This window comes from Prionailurus bengalensis, chromosome B2 (assembly GCF_016509475.1).
Source record: "Prionailurus bengalensis isolate Pbe53 chromosome B2, Fcat_Pben_1.1_paternal_pri, whole genome shotgun sequence".
NCBI classification, from domain to species: domain Eukaryota; kingdom Metazoa; phylum Chordata; class Mammalia; order Carnivora; family Felidae; genus Prionailurus; species Prionailurus bengalensis.
The window spans coordinates 133,777,584-133,802,859 of NC_057349.1; the positions used below are offsets into that span (position 1 = coordinate 133,777,584).

Genomic DNA, 25,276 nt, shown 5'->3' on the forward strand with positions numbered 1-25,276 from the left:
GGAGTTTCAAACTAGGAAAAAGGAGATGCTGGGGATGTAAAATTGGGTAAACATCCAACTTCGTGGAAAAACACCATGATGTTAAGACTAGAGCTTCAGAGGAAGGCAGTGGAGGTGTGGATTTTGAGAGACAAATCTGAAGAAGTTGGAAGAGAAGATCAAAAACAGTAGAGATCATTACAGGGTACCTGGGGGCAAACTCCTTGGTAAACTCACCTTTGACTTCCTCTGAGTACCTGGCCCCAGATAGCTGCCCAGGGAAAACCTGGTAAGTCAATGAATGAACACGCCGTGGTTGGAACACTCACTAAAAGGGCAATGGATGGAGAGCGGGATGGTTGTTCCTAAGAAAGCCTACACCTGCTTTCGAGGGCCCAGCCTCCTTGCATTCTCAGGCATGTTTTCTAAACTCGTGTCCTGGGGAAGCAGAAGGCAGTTCTCAGGTTCACTGAGCTAGAACAGCATTTTGATACAAACAGACCTGGACCCCCTGAAAGAGTTATGCACTTGGCAGGAGCACCACCTTGAGTTCAGACAGAAAGCACATCTGTGCCTCATTGATAATGTAATAACCTACATTACATTTTTGGCCGAGAGCACCTGTGCATGGCCCAGAATGTCAGCCCAGGGCAGCCATTCTGATGGAGGTGATATTAACAGCTCTCATTAAAACTGATGACTATAGCGGTGCCCGGGAGTGCGGCTGCAGCGAGGCATCTGTCGGCATTTCCAGGACAAGCCTCTGTGAACAGGTTTTGGAGTTCACAACCCAACGACCGAAACATGCTTTGCATTGAACTGAAACCTGAGAAGAAAACCATCGTGGGGTAAAGAGAGTTGGCCTTTTAGAGCTGTAAGAGAATGGACGTTGTCACATTTGTACGTGTTCAACTCTACGTTATACAGAATATTTCAGTTTTCCTGCCCCCATCTGCTCCATGGAAACGAAAGAGTACGTAAGGGTGGAAAATTTATTTCTGAGCTGGCTTGGGGACAGTTTGGGTGTCTTAACTTTTGTGTACAGTATTCGGGGGTGCTAGGAGTTCTGGTACGATGGGCACTGACACTGGTATGCCAATCCATTATCCTAGGTAGGCGCCCATGTGTTTTGTGTACTGTTTTCTGCCCAGAACAAGGAAGCATGGGGTTCTCAGTGCTCCACCTGAGACTTTAAAGAGGTCACATATGGCTGGATCTCTTTCACTTTCAGCACAGCACCTTTCCCTGATGACAGAGAGAACCAGGCGCACCTTCGTGGTTCAGTCAGTAAAGCATCCGACTCTTGATTTCGACTCAGGTCATGGTCTCATGGTTTGTGAGATCGAGCCCCACATCGGGCTCTGTGCTGACAGCGCGGAGCCTGCTTGGGATTCTGTCTCCCTCTCTCTCTGTCCCTCCCCGGCTCACACACTAGCACGTTCTCTCTCTCTCTCTCTCTCTCTCTTTCTCTCTCAAAATAAATAAATAGACTTTTAAAAAGAGAGAGAGAGCTGAAGACACACATTTCACTGACAGTGATTTGAAAGGGCTCTGTTGTCTTTTATTTTGACAAAAAGTGTCGTCAAATGCAATGCTGTCCTCAGCTAGGCAGGTTAATGCTCAATTGTCTATATATCCATAAATCGGTCCCATTGAGAATGTAAGAGCTACTCTTTCTACAAAAATATAAAGGATTATGTCCATGGAGGATTACTTTAAAAACATGGGCAGATTGCTTCATAAGCTCTGTTTTTTTAACAAGGATTGCTTGGGAAGAGAAAGGTTATCACTGTCTACAATATCCCTTCTCCACACACAATAGGAATTACATGAAGGCACGAATCAGATCATTCTGCTTCTCTGCCTCAAATTCCTCATGACTTCCTATTGGACTTTAAATAAAATCCATACTCATTATCATCCCCCAAGAGGACTGTATGACCTGGACCCTGAAGAGTCTCATGGCCTCAGATCCTACCCCCGATCCCGTGTTCTCCACATACAAATGATACTTGATTTTCCAGTTTCTTGAGTGAACCAACCATTTTCCCCCACCTCAGAGACTTTGCACGTATGACTCTCTTTGCCTGGAATGCTTTTCTTCCGACGTTTAGAATGACAGCTTCTTCATATTCTTCCAGCTTCAATGTCTCTCCCCTTCTCCGAACTGCTGTATCTGAAATTGGTACCTATCCCATCAGTCTCTATCTTGGCCCCCTGTTGGCTTCTTTTTAGAAACTTAGCACAGTTTGTTTTATTAATTTGCTCATGTACTTGTTCTTTGTGTGCCACCTAAAAAGTACATTTCAGGAGGGTCATTGTAGTCCCCGTGTCCAGCTCGGAGTAAGTGCTCAGTTAATATTTGTTGACTAAATCGAGATTTATATACAAGGTGATGGATAGGCTAAGCTTCTGTTGGTTGACTCACTAGATTTATTCTCTTTGTAGTATACATAAAAAAATAATTCCCCCTCGATCTTTACATAACCTCACATTTTACGAAGTCAGCTAGGATTCCCACACCGGAGTATAGTCTTCACAATCGGAGGCATAGATTCTCTTTTTTTACATCTTTCTCTCCTTTGTGGCATCATAAAATTGCAGCTAATTTCTGGGGCACCTAGGTGTCTCAGTCAGCTGGGCGTCCAACTTCAGCTCAGATCATGATCTCGCCGTTCGTTGAGTTTGAGCCCTATGTCGGGCTCTGTGCTGACAGCTCTGAGCCTGGAGCCTGCTTCAGATTCTCTCTCTCTCTCTGTCTCTCAAAGGTAAATAAACATTAAAAAATAGATATGAGAATATTTATTAATGTTCCAACTGGGTCTGATTCTCTCAGAACATTAAGCCACATCAGGATGCAAATGGCTCAAGACCCCAAAGCTAAAAAAAAAAAAAAAAAAAAAAAAAAAAGGTGTTTTGGACCCAGACCCAAGCCTTCTGATGCCAAATCAGTATACTATGACTGTCTGTGAGAAGGCAGGGTTACCTTAGGCATAGACAAAGCAGGAAGGTAGCGAGAATAGCCAAAGTATGGAAAGAGCCCAAATGTCCATCGATGGATGAATGGATAAAGAGGATGCGGTATATAGATACAATGGAGTATTACTCAGCAATCAAAAAGAATGAAATCTTGCCATTTGCAACTACGTGGATGGAACTACAGGGTATTATGCTAAGTGAAATTAGTCAGAGACAGACAAATATCATATGACTTCACTCATATGAGGACTTTAAAGATACAAAACAGATGAACATAAGGGAAGGGAAGCAAAAATAATATAAAAACAGTGAGGGGACAAAACATAAGAAACTCTTAAATATGTAGAACAGAGGGTTACTGGAAGGGTTGTGGGAGGAGGGATGGGCTAAATGGGTCAGGAGCACTAAGGAATCTACTCCTGAAATCATTGTGGCACCATGTGCTAAGTTGGATGTAAATGAAACAATAAATAATTTAAGAAAGTGGTAAAAAACTAAAATTAAATAAATAAGTAAACTAGCACTTTTAGCAATGAGACCAGATAGGTGGTAAAGGCATGATTTTTTTCTGTACAAACTAAGTTTGGATATCGCACACTTTGGTCAAAGTGATCCGATCTCCAAATAGTCTTTACATAAAAAGAGAAATAACATTTCCAGAAATAAAATAAGCATTAACAATCCATGATTTCTCCAAGTGAACCCATCAAGTGCTAGATACTCATGTTTTTGGGTGGCTGGCTCTGGAATTTTTTTAAAAGATTGACTCCCCATGTTAGGAGTGGCAATACAATGCACGAAGGCTACAACTTTAGCCTTCTAGATATGACTATCATATCCATATCCATATGGATATCATATCATATCCATAATATGGATATGACTATCATCTCATATCCATAATAGCTTTCTCTGACTTACTTTATCAGATTCTTTCCTCTCTGACCCTTGCTGAAATTTGGTTGACTTCAAGGACAAGAAGAGTATTGCGTAGGAATGTGACGTTGGCGAGTTACTTACTCTCTAAGCCTCAGTTTCCTGTAACATAGGGAGGATAACCTACCTCAGGAAGTCTTTGAGGCAATTAAGATAATGCATGCAGAGCACTTAGCGCCATGTGTAGAAGAGATCTGATGCTAACCACTGCTGTGGTGGTTATCAGTATTATCATTAATAAAAATGCTCAAGTAAGAGAAGCTTTGGCAACCAAAAGCCTTGTTTTGGCTCGTTTTTAAAGGGAGGCTGGCACAGCTGGGAGCCAGCGAGGAGCAAAGAAACATAGGTAAGGTAATAGAATACCTCGGAAATAGCCTACCAATCCTGTCATTCTGCTTCGACTAGGACCTCTATCCAGCCACTTCACCCCTCTGAGTTTTTGTTTGCTGCTCTGTAAAAGAAAGATAATGTCCACTCTTCCCTTCTCAACACACTGACAAGCACTCAAATGATGTACTTTGAATATCTTAACGGAAATGTTAAATATTGCTCTCACGTGTTTCACTTAATTGACTGTCAGTTCAATCAAATCAGTGATTCTCAACCTTGCGTGCACATTAGAATCAACTGGAAGCTTCTAAAAATCCAAAGGCTCAGGCCATACCCTAGACTGCTAAAGCTGGAATCTGTAGGAGAGAGACCCAGGCTCAGTACTATTTTTTCTCTCCAAAAGCAATTCCAATATCCAGCCAAGGTTAAGAGTCAGAGGATAAAGTATTTCTCACACTTGTGCAGTGATAAGGAGCCCCAGGGTCCTTCCATTCCTCATTCCTACAGAATTAGCTTCCAAGAGAAGGGACTGGGTGTCTGTATTTTCTTTTCTTTTCCTTTTTTTTTTTTTTTTCCTTGAGAGAGAGAGAGAGCGGGGATGGGCACAGAGAGGGGGAGAGGGAGAATCCCAAGCACGCTCCCTGCTGACAGCACAGAGTCCCATGCTGGGCTTGATCTCAAGAACCGTGTGATCCTGACCTGAGCTGAAATCAAGAGTGGGACCCTTAACCGACTAAGCCCCCCGGGCGCCCCATGGGAGTCTGTATTTTCAACAATTACCCCTAGCTGTCTCTTCTCAGCAGGCAATTATGAGAAATACTGTGTTGAATCAGAGTCTGAGAGCTGGAAGGAATAATGTTTAAAGTCTTCATACTTGATTCATCTCTAAACCATGTGAAACTTTATGAATCCCTTGAACGAAAGGCGAGTGTGTGTTAACCAAGTATGTGAACAATAAATAATACGACTGATAGCTCTCTTACTGCCAGAATCTCACCAGCCCCTTTCTAGAGTTTCAGGAAATCTTGACTGATGGATAAGATTTTCAGTGTTTCAGAATTTTTCTTGATTAAACAACTCACGATCACAAGAAATGCATCGAAAGAAGAAGGCTTCCACTTAAGAATAAATGTTTGAATATTGTGAAATAAGGTAATAAGCTCGAGTTTTGGTGTGCAGGATGGAAATGGGGTGGACGTAACTAAATTTTTATTTTGTCCCCTACAAAAAGGATATACTGCATAGCTCTGTAAAGCCTATGTTATTACTTTTAACTCTCCTGGGGAAGCTAGGTAGATCAGGTTTAATGTAAATAACATACAGACAAGCTACTATGGCAAATATGAGGGGGAAAAAAGTAATTAACTGCTGATATCCAAGTTGCAAAACTCTGCTCAACTCTGTGCATGGCAAGAACATTTCCACTCTCCCTCACTATTTTGAAAGCATCAAATTCTGCCGGAACCACTGGTCTATCAGTTTCACTGAACATTCTAGCACTGTCTTTGAAAAGTTAAGTCTTGCAGAACCCCGTTTTCGCTGAGGCCACATCTACTTGCCTGGCCTACGTAGTTAACTCAAGCTTTCTTCCTTCCTATTCCTTGCACTGTTTGAGTCCAGCCTTTGTCTGGGCTTTGGGTGAGCCATAAATACTGTCAGTACTTACAGACTGTGTTTAATTCTAAGCTTGTTAAGAAAAAAGATAATGGAGATTGATTTTAATGAATATTTCTAAGTTCAGAACGTTTGCATTCCTTTAAAATGGATTTGTAAAATTTACTCACTTCTCAACTTTGCCAGATAAGGCATTTGGGAAAAAATGATGCTGGATTGAGTCTGGGTTTTATCTTTGGAAACGATATCAATTTGCTCCAAGTAATCAGTGCTTATTTTAATGTGCATTCACCATTCCATTCCGTAGCATCTCTCATTTCTCAAAAAAGTGCTTTCATAGGGAGAATCAATGTAGCCTAACTTTTTGTGATATGAAATAACAGTATGTTGTTGCTTCATTTGCTTGTATTGGGGGGAAAGTTCTTCTAATTACTAAGAGGGGTGTATTACACGTGCTTGGCGTGGCATGGCGGGTGGAGACGTGACCCCAACTCTTGTGCCGAGTCGGCGTGTATGATACCCAGACAGAGAGGGGGGCCACGGGTCTTCCTAAGTGTGTGCCCTCCCCATCTCCAGCTACTTTAGGTTTTTACACTTGTTTGTGTTTTGGGTGCTTTGTTGAATCATTTCTGTTATATTGTGTGTTGGATTCGGTGGGGAGGAGGTTGGCCAGTGAGCAGAGAGATAGGAATTTCTTTTAAAACTACACAGGGCACCTAAATGGCTCAGGTAGTGATCTCATGGTCCATGAGTTCCGGGCCCCTGTCGGGCTCTGCACGAAGAGTGCGGAGCCTGCCTGGGATTCTCTGTCTCCCTCTCTCTCTGCCCCTCCCCCGCTCACGCCTTCTCTGTCTCCCTCAAAATAAATACGTAAACTTAAACAAAACACAAAACTTTAACTGTATTGCAGCTAAGGGCCGTTTCCCCACTGTCAGCCCATTCCCAGTGCCCATTTGGCCAGCTCTCACGTTCTTCGCGTCAAAAATGCCTTGATTTGTTTATGTAAGTGTTTGATACACAGTAGGATATAAGGCATAATGCACAATCATTGTTCGGAAGATGCCAATCGTGTTACTCTGCTAGAGCTGCTATCCCCAAGTGCCACAGATGAGCGACTTAAACGACAGAAAAGTATTGTCTCGCAGGGGCGGAAGCTACCAGGTGTTGGAGGGTTTCTTCCTTCTGAGGACTGGGAGGGGGAATCTGTTCCAGGCTTCTCTCCTTGGCTTGTAGATGGCTAGCTTTCTGTTTGCACAGTGTTCTCCCTGTATGCATGTGTCTCTGTCCAAATTTCCCCTTTTTAGAGTCAGATTAGCGCCCACCCTAATGACCTCATTTTAATTTAATTACCTCCGTAAAAGATCCTATCTCCAAATAAGATCACGTTCAGAGGTACTGGGGTTAGACCTTCAACAGAGGAATTTGGAGGAGACACAACCCAACACACAACAGCAATGTCATACGTGACTTTTTAAACAATGTTCGTAGACGATCAAATCGTAGCTGGGGCACCTGGGTGGTTCACTTAGACAGCCGACTCTTGGTTTCTGCTCTGGTCATGATCTCTGGGTGTGGGGAGTTCGAGCCCTGGGATTCTCTGTCTCCCTCTCTCTCCGCCCCTCCTCCACTCCCTGTGTCGCTGTCACTCTCACGGTAAATAAACAAACTTTTAAAAAAATCAAATTAAAGTTAACAGTTAAAAATGTTCATATGCCATCAAATCATAGCCGAGACATAAAAATTGACCTGTGGAAAGAAAACCTTAATTTCTATTATTACTGCTGGTATACCTGAGTTCTTTTCTGCGGGTAAACAGGCGTCTCCCACGGTGGTGAGAAAGAAAATAGCACAGGTTAACTGGCCTAGATCTCTGCCTGATCTACGGTTGTCATCCAATGTACGCAGAACTTCTGATTCTGTAGTCTTAGCTTCAGTGCTCCTGAGAGTCAAACTCCAAAACAAAAGTGACATCCTGTGGGGCAGAATTTCTCCTTTGATTACTTAGGCAGGTAAAAGGATGCAGAGACCGATGCCTTCCTTGTATTGGCAAGGAAACAAGGGTTAGAAAAGGGAAGTGAGGCGAGGCCACAGGGGTCCTCAGTAGCAGCCCTGGACCTTGAACTTGGACCTCACAACTCAATTCCATATTCCCCCGTCACCTCACACTCTCTACCCTGTGCGCCAGGTAACCCCGCCCGGCCCACCTAGCAACATTTACCCACAGCTCGCTCACATCTGACTTCTCTTACCCATTTCATTTTTTTAATTGACGCATCATAATAAACGTGCTCAGTACCCAACTGATGCCCATGAGGAGGATCAGAATTCTGGAGTTTCACTTAGGTGGTTGTTTCCAGAGAAGCCTGGGAAACCAAAAAGAAAACCAAAACAAAACACTAAGTGTCTGATTTGTATCAGGCAGTCGGCTTCTTGACCCTTCAGTTCCAACTTTTTAGCTAAGACTTGCCTTTGCCATATATACAAATATATGCTTCAAGGCAGAAAACAAATTTTGTCTGAGACATCTGGCTAGTGGGAGTTACCCTTGAACACGGAAACAACAGCAAGACCTTTACCTCTGCTCTGCCCAGTCTTGGTTAATGCATCGTTACTGGTATGTGAGGTGTGTATTTTAGAAACCACCTCCCTAATTCAGCCACTTTACAAAGAAACTGTGGCCTGGGCCGTGGCTTGCTCAGAGCCCCTCCGGTTAAAGAGATCCGGGGACAGGTCCCTTGACATCCCATCCAGAACTCTGAACCCCCCTCGTAACACTGCGTATTGGTTATTTAGCACATGTGTAAACTCTTGGAAGTTTAATTCCTCTTTCCCCAGGAAGATGAGAGAAACAGGAACCCTACGGTTCATTGGTGGAGGACCTAATATTTTACACATAGCTCTGTTATGTCACTCTCATATTAAAGAGTTGACTGTGTTTTCTCAATACATAACTTCAGGTGACTATTTCCTGATGCCTTGCTAATGCTCCTTAGACCTAAACTTATCTGTGTGTGCTTTATGGGGAAATGCAGGCACACTTACTTTTCATATTTTAAAGTTCTATGGAAAACTTGTTTAATTAAAAGGAAACTCGTATTTAAAAATCTTAGGGGCGCCTGGGTGGCTCAGTCAGCTGAGCGTCCGACTTTGGCTCAGGTCATGATCTTGCAGTTCATGAGTTCAAGCCCCACGTGGGGCTCTGTGCTGACAGCTCGGAGTCTGGAGCCTGCAGCCTGCTTCGGATTCTGTGTCACCCTCTCTCTCTGCCCCTCCGCGCTCTCTCACTCTCTGTCAAAACTAAATAAACATTAAAAAAAATTTTCTTTAATCTTAAAATTTTCTTTTAGATTTCTTATAAGTTAGTTTTTTTTTTTTTTTAACTTCTTTTCAGGGTTATTAAGTTGGGTTAAACTATACTAAACCCCAGCTGTGTTTTTTTGAGTCTAAAATCCTGGCCTGTGTGGACCAACCCTACAGAGTGGTCTCAGAACAAAGGGTGTTCCAAGATGCAGGCAGTTCGTGCCGCGTGAACGCTAATTCTAGAACATTAGACTTATCGTGTTAAATTGCTTTCTGGATGTTTCTCTGTGGAAGTCTTGGAATAATCCTCCCTTTCCTTTCCTTGAGCCAAGAAAATTCTGAACCAGAACAATTTAATTTCAGCGTGTGGAAAAGCTATACTCAATGAACCGAACACAGTGCTAAGATAGGTTTTTTTTTTTGGGGGGGGGGGGACAAGGACATTTTGATCACTTTTGTATGTTACTAAAATATCTGGATTTCTCTATAAAAGTTCTACAAATATTTCCACGCTTCGTTTCAGAGGATCATTTTTGCAAACTTTGTTTCAAAGTCTGAGCAGCTCAAGAGTAAACCTCTCTGCGCCATAGTTATTGTGTTATATGTTAAGCATTTGGAAGGAACCCCGAGGAGGCCTCAGGAAGCAGTTACTGCCTCTTGACTTATCATCCTGAAGGCGATTTGTTTTAAAGTTGATAATCCCTAGGGCTACAAGAGTGTCCCACATCTGCCCTGAATTGAAAACAGATTCCCATTAAGAGCCTTACATCAGTGCTGCAGATTCATTCGATCTGAGTCAGAAAGGAAGTCAGAGAACATTCGAACGTATGGCCTGATAGCTACACAGCAGCTCCCTTCATGGAGGATCAGGACCGCAGGGTACGTAGATATCCATTTTCAAATTTTTTAGAACGGTGTTTCTGTGCAGAAGCGTCCTTCGGACGTTTAGGCAGGAATATTCGGAAGGTGACTATGGTAGCTAATAGGTGACAAGTAACCCTTGTCTGGGACTGTCAGGGCTACTAACGGATTGCTCAGAATCCCAAGAGGCTCGGAAGGCTGTGCTGCTTCGGAATTTTTCTGCCAGGTTTTGCCGTTTTGGGGACTTATCACTTATATGAGAATATATATTCCTATAATTATGCAGATATTTATATAAAAGTTTCCCCCCACACTGAGACTCTAACACGGTTTTATAAGCCAAGAAGTTGTTACTGCTGAAAAGCCAGCACTTTTCCAACCTCTGCTTATCTGTGAAATTATTTTAAAAGATGTGCATTCGTGCTGAGAATGTAGGATATAACTATGTATCCCTTACCATAAGCCTCAAGGGACAGGGACCATCTGAGTAACTGTGTAGCATTTAATATCCTACTGAAGTCTTAGCTTTGTTTTGGTCTTCTCTGTTAAAGCAGTATATTATTATTCTGGGAAGTGCTTCCCTTTTTTAAAAATTTATTTATTCGGAGAGAGTGTGCGAGTTGGGGGATAGGGGCAGAGGGAGAGGGAGAGAGAATCCGAAGCAGGCTTCACGCTATCAGCGAGGACACCCACACGGGGCTCGAACTCACGAACCGTGAGATCATGACCTGAGGCGAAACCTCAAGAGTCAGATGCTTAACTGACTGAGCCACATCGGTGCCTCGTGCTTTTCCTTTTTATTTATTTTATTTTTTTAAGTTTATTTATTTATTTTTTGAGAAAGAGAGCAAGCACCAGAGGGGGAGGGGCAGAGAGAAAGAGAGAGAAGAATAGAGAGAGAATCCCAAGCTAAGAGCATGGAGCCCGATGCGGGGCTCAATCTCACAAACCGTAAGATCATGACCTGAGCTACAATCCAGAGCCGGTTGCTTAAGCAACTGTGTCACCCAGATGCCCATGCTTTTTCTTTTTAATTAGAAAGGAGGTTAGACTTGTCCATTAAAGATGATTAAAGGAAAGAGAAGCATAGAGTGGTTATGAACAAGGAAGGATCTGAGGGCCCAGAAGCTTGAGGCACAGATGCTGAGCCCTCCAGCCTGGCTCCTTCTGGCTCCTTCTCGGATTCTGGACTGGGCTTTGGGGAGTGGGGGCCTCGTGGGTTACTTCCAGAAGTCTATTCCCCTTGCCGTCTTCTCTGAGAACCTCAGGACTGTGCCTAGTACAGTTGATGTCTGATACGTACCTGCTGAATGAAAAGAGAATTATGAAAAGGAATCCTAGAAGAAGCGTCAGTCTGAACATACCGACCTAGTGCACCTCGTTAAATTTCCACCCATCTTTTTGGTAAGATTCATGCCCAAAGTAGTGACCAGGAGGCCCTGGGTAATTGAGAGAAAAGTGTTCGTGTGGCGGTCAGAACAATCGCACGTAAAATGCCTGATTCCGTGGTTATGGTATTAACAAAGTAAGGAAGTCTGAAATATGAGTCTTGAGAGGTAACAATCGTGTCCTAGGAGATTGTTCAGGAATCCGAGGAAAGCTGGTATGGGAGAGAAGGAACAAACACAGCTGGCCATCTTTCGCTTCCACTCCGTGCAGACGGGCCCATCACAAATGTTCTGACAGTACAAAGCCCGCCCTTGTTACACGCGCTTCCCCTGGTTTCAGAAACAATACGTTAAGAGCAGCCCAGTTGGCAGGTAAGATTTTCTGTACAAATGCCAAAATCCTGTTCCCTCTTGACTGGTCGCCCACAGTTCTTGAAAGAGGGAAGGTTTTTCAGATGCCAGAAATTGACTGCGAACTGTGTCATGGGACTATGCCCTCTTAATCCCAGCAAGACAGAGGCTTCCTTTTAGAAAAGGAAGCACATTTGGGTTTTTGTGCTAGAGCATCCAAAAAGATGTATTGATCAACTCGGACAGAAAGGGGAATTATTAGGCTTAGAAACATCTCTTCTGTCCTATTTAAGGAGACTGGCAAATGAGCCTTGAAATCTATAGAAACGGTTCTAGTTGAGAGACCAGCTTCCTCTTTGGGAGATAACTATATATATATATATATATATATATATATATATATATATCTTAATTTAACTAACCTACTTAATCTCAACCCCAGAGGTTTGGGAAGAAAAGAAAAGCAATGTGGCAGACACTTCCAGGGTGAAACCCGTATCATAAATTTAACTACCATTACCATAAGTGATACCCACCTCCCAAAAGCTCTCTGCTACTTTTTGAGTAACAAAATAAACAAATGATTGTATCCCCTTTCCCTGGCCCGTATTTGAACACGAGACATGTCACTAAGGGGCCGTGCCACCAAGCCAACTCACGGCCTCACTTCTCTCTGGAAGTTTCGTAGGCCATTGTTTGGAATTCAGAACACATTATCCCCCAGAAACAAGTTTGGCTCCCAGCTCAACCCCTGAATGTAGATTTAGCTGCAAGTAGTGAGGATTTGTGACAAGTTTCTGGAAATGGACAGCAAGAGCTTTTATCATTTTGCTTAATGCCACTAGAGAATAAATTTTACAATGAACTGTAGTACCGCTTTGGAGAGCGTTTTTAATGTCCTTGAGAATTAATTCTTGGCCTCGCGCCCTGTTCCTTTCTTTGTTTGAACCCCAACCAGCCATCCTGCGTGCTTTGTCTCCTGCTACTTCCTCAATGGTACCCTAGGTTAGAGTCCTAGTAAATTATTTGCATGTTGTTTTTTACTCCTGGTTTATCCTGCCTGGAATGTCTTCCTCCCCTTCTGATTCCTGCCAAACTTTTGATCAGCTCAAATATTAACACAGTTAAAACTCCTCTGTGGGGCCTCAAACTCGTGCCTCTCCGCTCCCTTGGTCACAAAGCCCTGTGAAAAGCTTTTGCACATAGCTTCAGGTGGTTCCTCTATTGACCTTCCAAATTGCCAAGGACTACACTTTGAAAATATGCCCTATGAAAAGTCATAAATTCCCTCCCCACCTCTCCTCATTTCTAGAACACCTCAAAATACCTTGATGTATTAGCATTCACCACATTATATTGCGATTTATAACTGACATGTTGTGTCCTCTTCTCTAAGCTGAGAACTCCTTAAAGATAGAGATTTCCTCAGAACTTATTGCAATGCCTGAAACAAAGTAGAGAATTAATAAAAGAATAGGGGGATGGATGGATGGATGGATGGAAGGATAGATGGAGGGATGAATACATAATCGGGTGCATAAATGGCTGGTATGATTGGATCAATGGATGGATGGATAGATGGATAGATGGATAGGTGGGACTACTGGAGAAAAAGCTTTAGAGAAGGATGAAGAACTATTTAAAACCTTCTATGGGGGGCGCCTGGGTGGCTCAGTCGTTTGGGCGTCTGACTTTGGCTCAGGTCATGATCTTGTGTTTCACGAGTTCAAGCCCCACATCAGGCTCTGGGCTGACAGCTCAGAGCCTGAAACCTGCTTAAAATTCTGTGTCTCCCTCTCTCTCTGCCCCTCCCCCTGCTCACACTCTCTCTCTCTCTCTCTCTCTCTCTCTCTCAAAAATAAATATTTAAAAAATTTTTTTCATAAAATAAAAAATAAAAACATGTATGGAATTCTGGATGGATCTTTCAGAAAGTTTCAAGGGCATGATATGGATAGAATCTGTCTATTATTCTATTTACACTGTTTTGTATGGGAGGAATTATGAGCAGTGGGAAGAAAATGGAGCTTGGAGTAAGAATATATGGGTTCGGGGGTGCCTGGGTGGCTCAGTCGGTTGAGGGTCTGACTTCGACTCAGGTCATGATCTCACAGTTCATGAGTTCGAGCCCCGGGTCGGGCTCTGTGCTGACAGCTCAGAGCCTGGAGCCTGCTTCAAATTCTATGTCTCCTTCTCTCTCTGCTCCTCCCCTGCTCATGCTCTGTCTCTCTTTCCTTCAAAAATAAACAATAATAAAAAAAAAAAAAATTAAAAAAAAGAATATATCTCTAGCTCTCTACTTTCTAGCTAGGTGGCCTTGAACAGATCATTTACCTCTCTACTTTTGCTTTTACTTCTCCGTAAGATGGGAGGAACACCTACCTTCGAAGAGCTTTTGTAAGGATTTTGTAAGTTTTGTAAGGATTAAGTGGTAATCGATCTAAAATCCTCTAGTCTAAGCCATACCAGGTTGAAGATAGGTAGTAAATATCAGTCTAAATCTGAAATGGCAGACATAGAACTTTGAAACCGGAAGAAACCTGGGCCCCTGGGCCCAGACCTGGACAGTCACCTGGTGCCACTCACCCCCTTCATTTTGATTCAGCTTGTCAACAGCATGGCTCTACGTTCTATCAGCCACTTTGCATATTGCTTGGGTGATTAAAAATAAAATAGACTTGGAAGTGTGAAAAAAAAAAAAAAAGAAGAGGGTTTCAGGGGATTTGTGAGAGAGTATAAGAAGGAAACATCCCAAAGTAGAATTCAGTAAGCTGTGATAGAAGAAGAGAGATTATTTGCACATTTAAAACAAGTAGGGGGGCAGGGATTAAGAAAAAGCTGTTTGATGGAAGGTAGTTACAAAGAGAAAGGAAGAGAAATCGCACTGGTGAGAAATTAACACTTCCGGGATTGTAAAAGGAATTATCGTTAACATATATACCTCCAAGTACATGCCTAGGCATTTGTAGCCCCCAAAAGTGCCTTGTATATTTCGCGTACTTTACATAAGTAGTAAGGATAGTAATACATTCCCAACTAACACTTATTATGCCATTTACCAGGTGCCAGGCACCCTTGGAAGAGTCATTTTAACCTCACAACGACCCTGTGACGTACACACATATGTACATACATACATGCATGTGTGAGGAACATAAAATCTTTATTTTACTGATTGGAGGGCACACAACCAGTCATATGACCGGGAAGTATAGGAGCCAGTACTTGGGCCCATGCAGGCTGGCTCCAGAATCTGCACACTCACACAGAAATGTACTCACAGCTGATGTGGCTCCTGGTGCAGATCAAATGGCCGACTCAGCTGCCACCGTCAACAACACTCTAAAATCCCCTTCGGTGAGTATATCCCTATGGATGTACTTTTTTTTTTTTTTAATTTTTTAAATTTTTAAAATTTTTTTTTATTTATTTTTGACAGAGAGAGAGAGAGAGAGAGAGAGAGACAGAGCATGAGCGGGGGAGGGGCAGAGAGAGAGGGAGACACAGAATCCAAAGCAGGCTCCAGGCTCTGAGCTGTCAGCACAGAGCCCGACGCGGGGCTCGAACTCACAGACCGCGAGATCATGACCTGAGCCAAAGTCGGATGCTCAAACTGACTGAGCCACCCAGGCGCCCCTGGATATACTTTTTATTTTATTTTATTTTATTTTATTTTATTTTATTTTATTTATATTTTTTGGATATACTTTTTAAAATACAATTTTAACACCTGAAAAGTCAGAGTGGTAGAGTTTTATAGCATGGAGGGACATTTGGTTCATTATGCCCAGATCAACCAGGGAAAGTCAGCTTCAGGGTCACTGGTCAGAATCTCCGGGGACAGACTGGCGGCAAGGATCAGATGATCTTAGCGGCCCACATAGCACTGTGGCAGCAGAAAAACATCACCTTTATTCGAGATAATGTCCAGGGAATTCTAAAAAAAGTTCTTCCTGGAAGTTTGTAGTCATTGCTCTGGTGACACTCCGTTTTCCAAATATGAAAATAAAGATAATCATACATTATCCTTCCTCTTTTTTTTTTTTTTATGAAGTGTCATCTATTTTTATCGGTTTTTAAAAAGTAACAAAACATACGGTCTTTCAACACTCCCTTTTTGTTTCCTAGATTGAGTTTAAAAGGACCATGTGCTACAAATACTCCATTACTCGTATGCGATCCCTGAACACTTACCTCTCCCTCAAATTCCTCTGGGCAATTTTGAGTCCATCCTCCCTTTATCAAAATAGAGACTTGTTCAAATAGTTAACACATTTAACAAATTGCACAAATTCTGATCCAAAGACATGTGAGGTAGGCAGAAAAAATGTGAGTTCTGCCCTCTTCTACCTGTTTGAATTAGTGTTAAGTGTTACTATAATTAATACAATCACTATGCAAGTGCTACGAAGTTATCTAATTCTCTGGCTATTTTAGTCATTCCTATTTTAAGCCGTTCACATGCCCCACTGATGTTTTAGGGCATGGCTTTTGGATGAATAGGTAGGTAGGTTTCTTGGAGAGGTTGCCAGAGGTTTTGCCTGTCTCCAGTACAACCAGTGAATGACCCACCTGAGTCCGTACCTTTGACTCAGGAAAACTGGAAAAAGTCGCATTTGACACCAAGAATCATAAAAATCAGGAGCCAGGAAGAACCTAGTCTTCTTCTTGGATTACAGTCCAGGGAAAGGAAGGAAGAGAGGGAGGGAGTGGAGGGGAGTCAGTGGATTCGCTAGGTCTTTGTCTCCAATCCTCTTCTCATTACAGCCTGGCCGGAGAACATCTTACCCATAAACCCATTCATGTAAAATTCAATCCCCTCTGGAGTATTTTTGCATCTGTTCAGGTGTCCTGGAAATAAATATTAAATTAAATTAAACTTTAATTTCACTTAAATTCTGAATAAAAGGCTTTGCATAAACGGACCAAACGGAGTCTAAGTCTCCAAAAGTAGGTCAAATAGAATAAGGCACTTTCAAGTATCCAGAACAATCCCATCATTTAAAAAAAAGGCCTGCAAGTTCAATAAATAGCTAATAGAAATACAAAATCAAGCTAGAAGTGGCCTTAAAGGAACGGATTGTTTTTAAACCATTAAATGGTTCCAAAACGCCAAGGAAATATAGGACACTAAAATGAAGTCCAGATTCTCAAACAGAGGTTGAATTTTAAGTAAACTCTTCACTGGTAAAATGGATATTTTGGAAATGGTTTTAGGCCACCGAGCTCTCTGGCAGGGCTATTGTGGAGATGGGAGGAGATTTAATGAATATAAATCTCTCAGCCCAGTAGTACGTAGCTGATACTAATATTTTGTTGAATGAATGCTGAATAATTCTGGACTAACTTAGCCAAGCCAACTCAGCACTTTCCTTCAGCCCCAGCTGACACCTTCGCATGGGTTATTTCACAGATTATATGAAAGCAGTATTTTCTGGAAGGAGTGATCCTCTGGAAGAAACAGTCCCAAATTTCTGAGACCTGTTTCCTAATCTTTAATGGTTAAGGTTAATGTCAGATGTATTAACTCTAATATTAGAGTTATGACTGATTGGGTTGCTCTGAGAGTTAAACGGGGTCACGTTCATCCATTCATTCATTCATTTAAAAAATACTGATTGTGGGGGCACCTGGGTGGCTCAGTCCGTTGAGCACCCGACTTTGGCTCAGGTCATGATCTCACGGTTCGTGGGTTCGAGCCCCATGTCGGGCTCTGCGCTGACAGCTCAGAGCCTGGAGCCTGCTTCTGATTCTGTGTCTCCCTCTCTCTCTGCCCCTCCCCTGCTCGCACTCTGTCTCTCTCTCTCAAAAATAAATAAACATTTAAAAAAAATTTTTTTTAAACATAGGAGAAGCATGATGTCTCATCATACATATCAGATTGAACATATGCTCTTTCTTCCCTCTCCCTCCTCAAACCCTGGTAAAATGGAAATAAGAGAAAAGAAATACATAAATAAAGGTACCAGAACAACAGTGCTGTATTGGGTGGGGAGGTTGGAGGGTCGATAACAGAAATGAGAAAAGCCAACGAAAGTTGGCAAGACTGAACCCAGGTTGAGGGAAACCATAGCAACTGATGCAGCATCCAGCGGGGAAAACCGAAAATTAATTATTTGGGGTGTAGGATTTAGAGAATACCCATAAGAACAAGCTCACTGGAGTCACTCACCCTAGGAAGGTTCGGGTTTGGGGGAAGAAGGCAGGGCCATCCCATCCCCTACAAGGCCAGGGGGCAGGGAAGGGCTGAAAATAGGAGGATCCTTTGGAAGCCTGTATGTATAGGGAGCAATTAGAAATCCATCCCCACCCCCACGGCCGCCACCATCCTGGGCCTGTCTGGGCAGCCAAGAAGCTACACTACTCCACTCCCCCGTTGTAGCAGAAGACGGGAGAAGTTGAACCAGAAACAGTCCGGTCTCAGAAATGGCTGAGGAAGGGGTTCAGTCACTACCCGAAAAACAAGGGAACGAAGAGAAAATCTACATACTAAAAGGCAAGACTTTCCAGTTATCTTCCCAAATTCAGCTCCCAGTATGCTGGCAGCTAGGGTTTTACATAGCCTCTCCCCACTCCAGCTACCACCACCAGGAGAGGATTGGGGAGGATTCCTCCCAAAGACCTGCCCAGTGGTGAAGATTTACACAAATGCTGACATGTGGGGGTCTCCTACAAGAATCTGGGCCCTCTGTCAGATCAATCACGGTGAAGGCTACAACAAAAAGCCCCACATCGCAGGGCTTACCATCTGATTTCTGGTGCCCCAGTCGTAAGTGAGAACAAAGGATCATCAAACAACAGGAGAAAGCAGATGAGTGGGGAAAATGAACTCAGAGGCAACAGAGACAATGTGGGGGATACAACTGTATCAGAAATATGCGATGGGTATCCTCAGTGAGGCAAAGGAAACAAAACCAAAACCAGATAGAATAAAAAAGGAACATTCTGATAACAAAACAATCTATAGAAGGCTTAGAAGATAAAGCTCAGAAAATCTGTCAGCACCAGATAGGAAGCAGGACAGATAGTCTTCGGGAATTGGATAATCAGTCCAATAGGGTCAAGTATCCAAATAAAAAAAGTTCTAGAAAGCACTGAAAAAATAAAATGGAGGAAATCAATGAAATAATACAAAAATATCCTAGAAGTGAAAGACGTGAGCTTCCTGATTAAAAAGACCCATCCAGCACCCAGCATAGAGGATAAAACACATCATTATGATATTTTAGAACACCAGGAATAAATAGGAGATCCTAAAAGCTGCCACAGAGGAAGAAGAAAGAAAGAAAGAAAGAAAGAAAGAAAGAAAGAAGAAAGAAAAGAAAAAGAAAAAGAAAGAAGAGAAGAAAAGAAAGAAAGAAAGAAAGAAAGAAAGAAAGAAAGAAAGAAGAAAGAAAGAAAGAAAAAGAAGAAAGAAAGAGAGGAAGAAAGAAAGAAAGGCCACATAAAGCATCAAGAATCTGAATGGCATTGACTTCTCAACAGAAACACTAGAAGCCGGGAAACAATAACTTCCAAATTCTGAGGTGCAAATGATTTCTGACCTGCAAGCATCAGGTAGACTGAAAGTATATAAGGAATCAAAACCTTCACATCACTCACACCCCTTTTCAGCAAGCTCCTGGAAGATGTGCTCCACCAAAATGAAGGAATAAGCAAAGCACAACCAACCACAAGCCCCGAATGGGGCTCCAGATGGAACATCTCCAAAAGAGAAAGAAAGAAAATTGATATACAAATAGCTTCTACCATATTGCAGGTTGTTTTATATTCTATCAGAAAGTTTGGAGCAGATTAATGGATGTGTATATAGAAAAATAAGCAAACTTAAAAAGAAGACTCCAAGGAAAAATAACTAATGAGAAAAGAAATAATGATTACAGTACACAGTATGACTCAGCCATGAACAATATTTACTGATGATAATGGAAGCACTGAACATTAATAGAACCATAAATTGGAATATAAATGTGGTCGCTTTAGAGATGCATAGCTCAGACCTCCCTTCAAAGGGTAACCTGCTATGGGGAGTGTCCCACTTTGGGACCCAGTGTTGTCTTCACGGGGAAGGGTGACACCGCTGGGTTCCCAGCTATTGACTAAGCACAGCAAAGGGACGAGAGCCGGTCCTTGCTGCCCAGTTCAGGACTTCTCCAATTGGCAGCCTTTACTGTGGGTGTCTCTATCAGCCTGGCCTTGACTTTCTCAGAACTACCCTGAAGTCTAAGTCTCCTCGTACCTGACCTTCCTTCCTTGCCCCTCTCCTTCATGGTGTCAGATCAGTCCTGGAGCTGCCCCCTTTATCTTTCACAGGCTAGTAGGTCCTGTGCATTTTTTAATTCTACCTTGGTTTCTGCTTCTCCGAGTACCTGAGCGGACACAATCACTAGATTGGGAGGAGAAGGGGGGTGAGGGTCGGGGGACAGGATGGAACGTGAAATCATCATTTCTCGTTTTGGAAAGTCAACAGAAAATGTCTACATGTCTATAATGGAAAAAAAAAAAAAGAATTGGCAGGATAAGCACACGATTTAGAAATAAAGAAGGCAGGGGTGCCTGGGTGGCTCAGTCGGCTAAGCATCCGGCTTCAGTTCAGGTCATGATCTCGTGGTTCACGAGCTAAAGCCCCGCGTCGGGCCCTGTGCTGACGGCTCAGAGCCTGGAGCCTACTTCAGATTCTGTGTCTCCCCCTCTCTCTACCCCTCCCCTGCTCACGCTCTGTGTCTCTCTGTCTCTCAATAATAAACAAATGTTAAAAGAAATTAAAAGAAAAAAAAAAAAAGAAAAGAAATGAAGAAGGCAATGCCAGAAACAAACACAAATAAAATAATTACAAGTTGTGGTTGTGTCAGGAAAGGAGGGGTGAAGTAGGGAACTCTATGTGTGGGGGAGGGAGAGGAGTCAGGTCGTGAATACTATTTGATTTAATATACATTGCTGGCTGGGGCGTCTGGCTGGCTCAGTCGGTAGAGCACACAACTCTTGATCTTGGGGTCCTGAGTTCGAGCCCCATGTTGGGAGTAGAGATTACTTAAAAATGAAAAGTAAAAATAAAAAGAAGTGAAAAGTGCCTTATTTAAAAATAAAGAAATAGGAGCGCCTGGCTAGCTGTCAGTTAAGCATCTCTGACTCTTGGTTTTGGCTCAGGTCATGATCTCATGGTTCGTGAGTTTGAGCCCCACGTCGGGCTCTGCGCTGACAGCTCGGAGCCTGGGCCTGCTTCGGATTCTCTCTCTCTCTCTCTCTCTCTCTCTCTGCCCCTCCCCTGCTAACACTCTGTTTCTCTCAAAAATAAACATTAAACATTTTTTAAAAAGTCACTTTAAAGATATAGTTCTTAAACCAGATAAATGTACTTTATGTTCCAAACATAAGGTATAGGTAAACAGGACTCACAGATGCTCGATCAAGGTTGTGGCCAACATCAGCCACGGTGTCTTCGCCTTGTTTTGCCCTCTCCCCGCTCGCCTCTCCCTGTGCCAGAACGGCCTGTAGCCCCTGCTTCTAAGCGCGTTTCTCTGCAGAGAGGACACCCCTGCAGGTGTAACCAGGGCGCACCAGACATGGGGGAAGGTCACCCACGTATCCCAAGGACGATACCTACCGAGATCCAGGCCGGCTGCTTCCCACCTGCCTCTGAGCCGCCCTCCCACCATCCCCAACGCCAGCAGGCTTGCTGTGTGTTTCCGGCTGAACCCGGATTCACTTCTTCCTTCTTCCCAGACCCCGGGGGCTGCTTAGCTAGTGTGATACTCTCCTCCTGGACGGCCTGCTGGGCGGAGGGGACACGAGGGAGAGATGACCGCAGAGCAGCCCTGTCCGCCTGCGTGTCCCCACAGCCCCACAGCTGTGACCTCACCCCCACCCCCACCCTGCGACCACCTGGGCCCTGAGACAGCTGCCACCGGGGCCCCTGGACCCCGGCCACACAGCTTCCTCCCGGGGAGCGCAGGCCCGGGGGAATGTAGAGTGTGTGAGTGTGCGTGTGTTTGCGCGTGATCACCTCACATGATCACAGCTCTTCCCTGCTTGGTCAGAAGCACGTGTGCCTGCCTGGGCCTCACAGTGGTCTCTCCCCACGTGTGTCTAGTCTTGAGACAGGCGAGGCACCGTAGCAAACACTGAATTGCCTGCAGGAGGGATTGTTATCTATACCCATGTCTAATCTAGATCTGTATCTATATCGATATCGGGTTTTTTTATGTTTATTTATTTGAGAGACAGAGAGCACGCACGCACACACACGGGGGAGGGGACGAAAGAGAGAATCCCGAGCAGGATCCGCACTGCCAGCACGGAGCCCCACGCAGGGCTTGATCCCATGAACCGCGAGACCATAACCCGAGCCAAAATCAAGAGGCAGACGCTTGCCTGAGCCACCCAGGCGCCTCTCTCTATTTTTTTTAAGTGCTGTAAGCAGTGGGAATGAGGACAGACCATGAACTCCAAAATGCCTGCCGGGAGCCCCCGTGAGTTAGCTACACTCCGTCAGCAGCAGCATGTGATCTGCTTCAGGACAAGGGACAAAAGTCTTCCCCATTGCAGATGCGGGAATCTACCAGAATATTCTTGATGACAAGAACCAACAGGCGGCCCGTTTTTTATTATTATTATTTTTTTCTATTCCATAAAAGTAATACACGCTCAATCGGGTGAAATTAAAACTTGGAAACAAGTACAAAAGAGCCGCGGTTACACAACCCAGAGGCACTCGCTGTGTGCCTTGTTTTCTTTCAGTCTTGTTTTAAGTCTTTTCCAGAGCTTTGCAATTTTATTTTATGCGTAATTTCATATCCTGCTTTGCCACTTACAACTTCATCAAATGCATTTCCTCATACCATTAAAAACTCTCTGTAAGCATCTTTTTTCGAAGTCTGTGTAATATTTCAACTCACAAATGTAGCATGATTTGTCCAATCGTTCTTTTAAATTTGCCCGATCATTCATTTTAAATTATTTCAAGATTTTCCGGGCACCTGGGTGGCTCAGTCAGTTAAGCGCCTGACTCTCCGTGTCAGCTCAAGTCATGATCTCATGGTCATAAGATAGAGCCCCTCATCGGGCTCCGCGCTCGGCTTAAGACTCTCTTTCTCTCCATCTCCCCCTGCCCCTCCCCTGCTCTCTCTCCCTCTCTCTCCCTCTCAAAAAATAAAAAAATAAAAATAATAAAGTATTTCAAGCTTTTCTAATTAGAAACAATTTGGGGATGTCTTTCGGCATATACAGCTTTGTCCTCCTTTGGGATCATTGTGTCAGAAGAGATTCCCAGAAATGGAGCTGCTCGGTCAAGTGGTAAGGCTAAGTAAATCTTTTTTTTTTTTTTTTCCAGACAGATTGTGAAAAATTTGTTTATGATTTATTGCTGTTCAGATTCTTCGGAGAAAAATGTGTAAACAACAAGCACATGTCCACAGCCCAGCTTAAGACAGTGCATTAATTTAAGGAGCAGGATTGCAAGGATATGGGGTCTTTGGGGTAGAGAATAAGAGAAAATGAGTGAGAGGGGAAGGGTGGGTGCAAGGAGAGAGAGAGAGATTTGTTTTGCCTTGAACCATATTGTCCTGAAGTGATTTTCTGAGGAAGTCATTAGGAGATAAAAGTTAAGCTGCTTTGTATCCAATCCACCTTGTATTTATGGGATGCGCACGTGAGGAAGGACATTCACTTACACGGAGCATATGTGACTTACCTCCTTCTCTCGACCTCAAGCCTGCTCACCTCCAGTCCCCATGCATAGGAATCAGACACAAAATCCTGAGCTATGTAGCAAGGCCGTAACTGGGGCACTTGAATTCAACTGCCAATCCTCCTCGCACGTGGCCTTAGAAAAGCTGCCTAACCGTTTCTAAAGTTCCGTTTCTTGGGGCGCCTGGGTGGCCGAGTCCCTTGCGCATCCGACTTCGGCTCAGGTCATGATCTTGGGGTTCGTGGGTTCGAGCCCAGCATCAGGGTCTGTGCCGCCAGCTCAGAGCCTGGAGCCTGCTTCAGATTCTGTGTCTCTCCCTCTCATTCTCTCTGCTTCTCCCCAGCGCTCTTTCTCTCTCTCTCCCTCTCTCAAAAATAAACATTATTTTTTTTTAATTTCTATTTCTTTATCTGGAAAATGAGGGTGAAGCTAATACCATCAGTTGCTACAGTTGTAGCATGGTTAAGACAAGATAAGCATCTAGCCCCATACTGGGTATATAATATTAGCTTATAGTGTGGTCCTGGGTGTTTGGGGGGCTCCAGGAAAGCCATTTCCCAGAGTGGTAGCCAGAAAACCCTTTACAGGCTTTTGCTGAGGGTGTGCTATTGACAATACTGTTGATGTTTTTCAAAAAGCAGTGAAAGGCTCTGTACTGTTTCCACAATTCTTCTTGGGTTCCAAGATTTCAGAGTAGGGTTTCATACAGGCGATTCCGGCAGACGTTTCTCCCTCCTTGGGTACTTTGCAAGCAAAAAGTGAAATAGTCTAGGCATGTATCAAGCTGCCAACTCTGATCTTACTTTTCCTATGTTCTAACCTACGGAGCAAAGAGCCTCTAACATCTAATCAAGGTGGTCAGATGTCTGGATTACAGGTTTGGCAACTTACGGATGAGCAGGTGCCTCGGATTCTTTTTCTTTAACCAACACTTCTGGTCGCTTAGGTAGGTTAGAGATTGAAGGCGTTATATGAGTGAGGGATTAAAGTTTAGTTCTAGATTTACCAACAATCTAGTGATAGTCAATGGCTGTTAACTTTTTTGCATGGGAAATATCTCTAAAAACGTGATTCTCTCCTAAAGAATATGTCCTTTCTCTACAAAGTGCACATATGCACATTCGCATAAAATGGTTATAAACATCGAGGAATTTAAGACTTCCCCGAAGCCAATTCATGGATTCTCCAGCAAGGAAGTCTGGTCTTACCAGAGAGGTCCGGGACTAGCCCGTGGTCACACAAATATTTAGCAGCAGAGGCAGAATTACAACCAGGTGTCCTCTCCCCCAGTCTGCCATCCCACTCTGCCTTTTCTCCACGTGCTCCGCTAACAAGAAAAGCCTATAGAGGAAGCCTAAAAGGTCACACGTAGGGATGGGACAGAAGTGCAGGAGCTATTCTTGCCCTGGGTCTCTGATGCCATCATGATGGAGCTGAAAATCTAGAAGGTACTCCTTTTTCCTCAAGACGCCTGTCCGACACTCAGAACAATACCTTAAGGAGTCTACTCCTAATGGCCTCTTGAGGATCAGGGGTGATTGTGGGGTGCCAGTGTGGTCCAGTGTGATCCTTCCCCCACTCTCAAGAGCCACAGTGTGGTCTGGGTCAGTGACTCCTATAGCCCTGGAAAATGAGGGTTGTTATAGGAACAGACATTTAGAATGTGGCAGCATGGGGGTGCCTGGGTGGTGCAGTTGATTAAGCATCTGACTCTTGATCTCACCTCAGGTCATGGTCTCGCGGTTTGTGAGTTTAAGCCCTGCATCGGGCTCTGCGCTGATGGCATAGAGCCTGCTTGGGATTCTGTCTCTCCTTCTCTCTGCCCCTCCCCTGCTTGTGCTCACCCTCTCTC

General features: G+C 43.7%; 1 protein-coding gene across 4 annotated transcripts in view; it reads left to right on the forward strand.

Moving 5' to 3' along the window:
* The window catches only part of SASH1 (SAM and SH3 domain containing 1), a 335,600-nt gene that overhangs the window by 66,997 nt on the left and 243,327 nt on the right, over positions 1-25,276 (forward strand). The window contains exon 1 of one of the 4 annotated variants that reach the window (XM_043592563.1): positions 9,907-10,017. The exons of 2 other annotated variants lie outside the window; for them this stretch is intronic. In XM_043592563.1, the coding sequence (XP_043448498.1) occupies positions 9,997-10,017 (21 nt within the window). In that variant the 5' untranslated portion in view covers positions 9,907-9,996. Of the gene's footprint in view, positions 1-9,906; positions 10,018-25,276 lie in introns of those variants that run through there. One more of the 4 variants, XM_043592567.1, reaches the window with a different exon arrangement.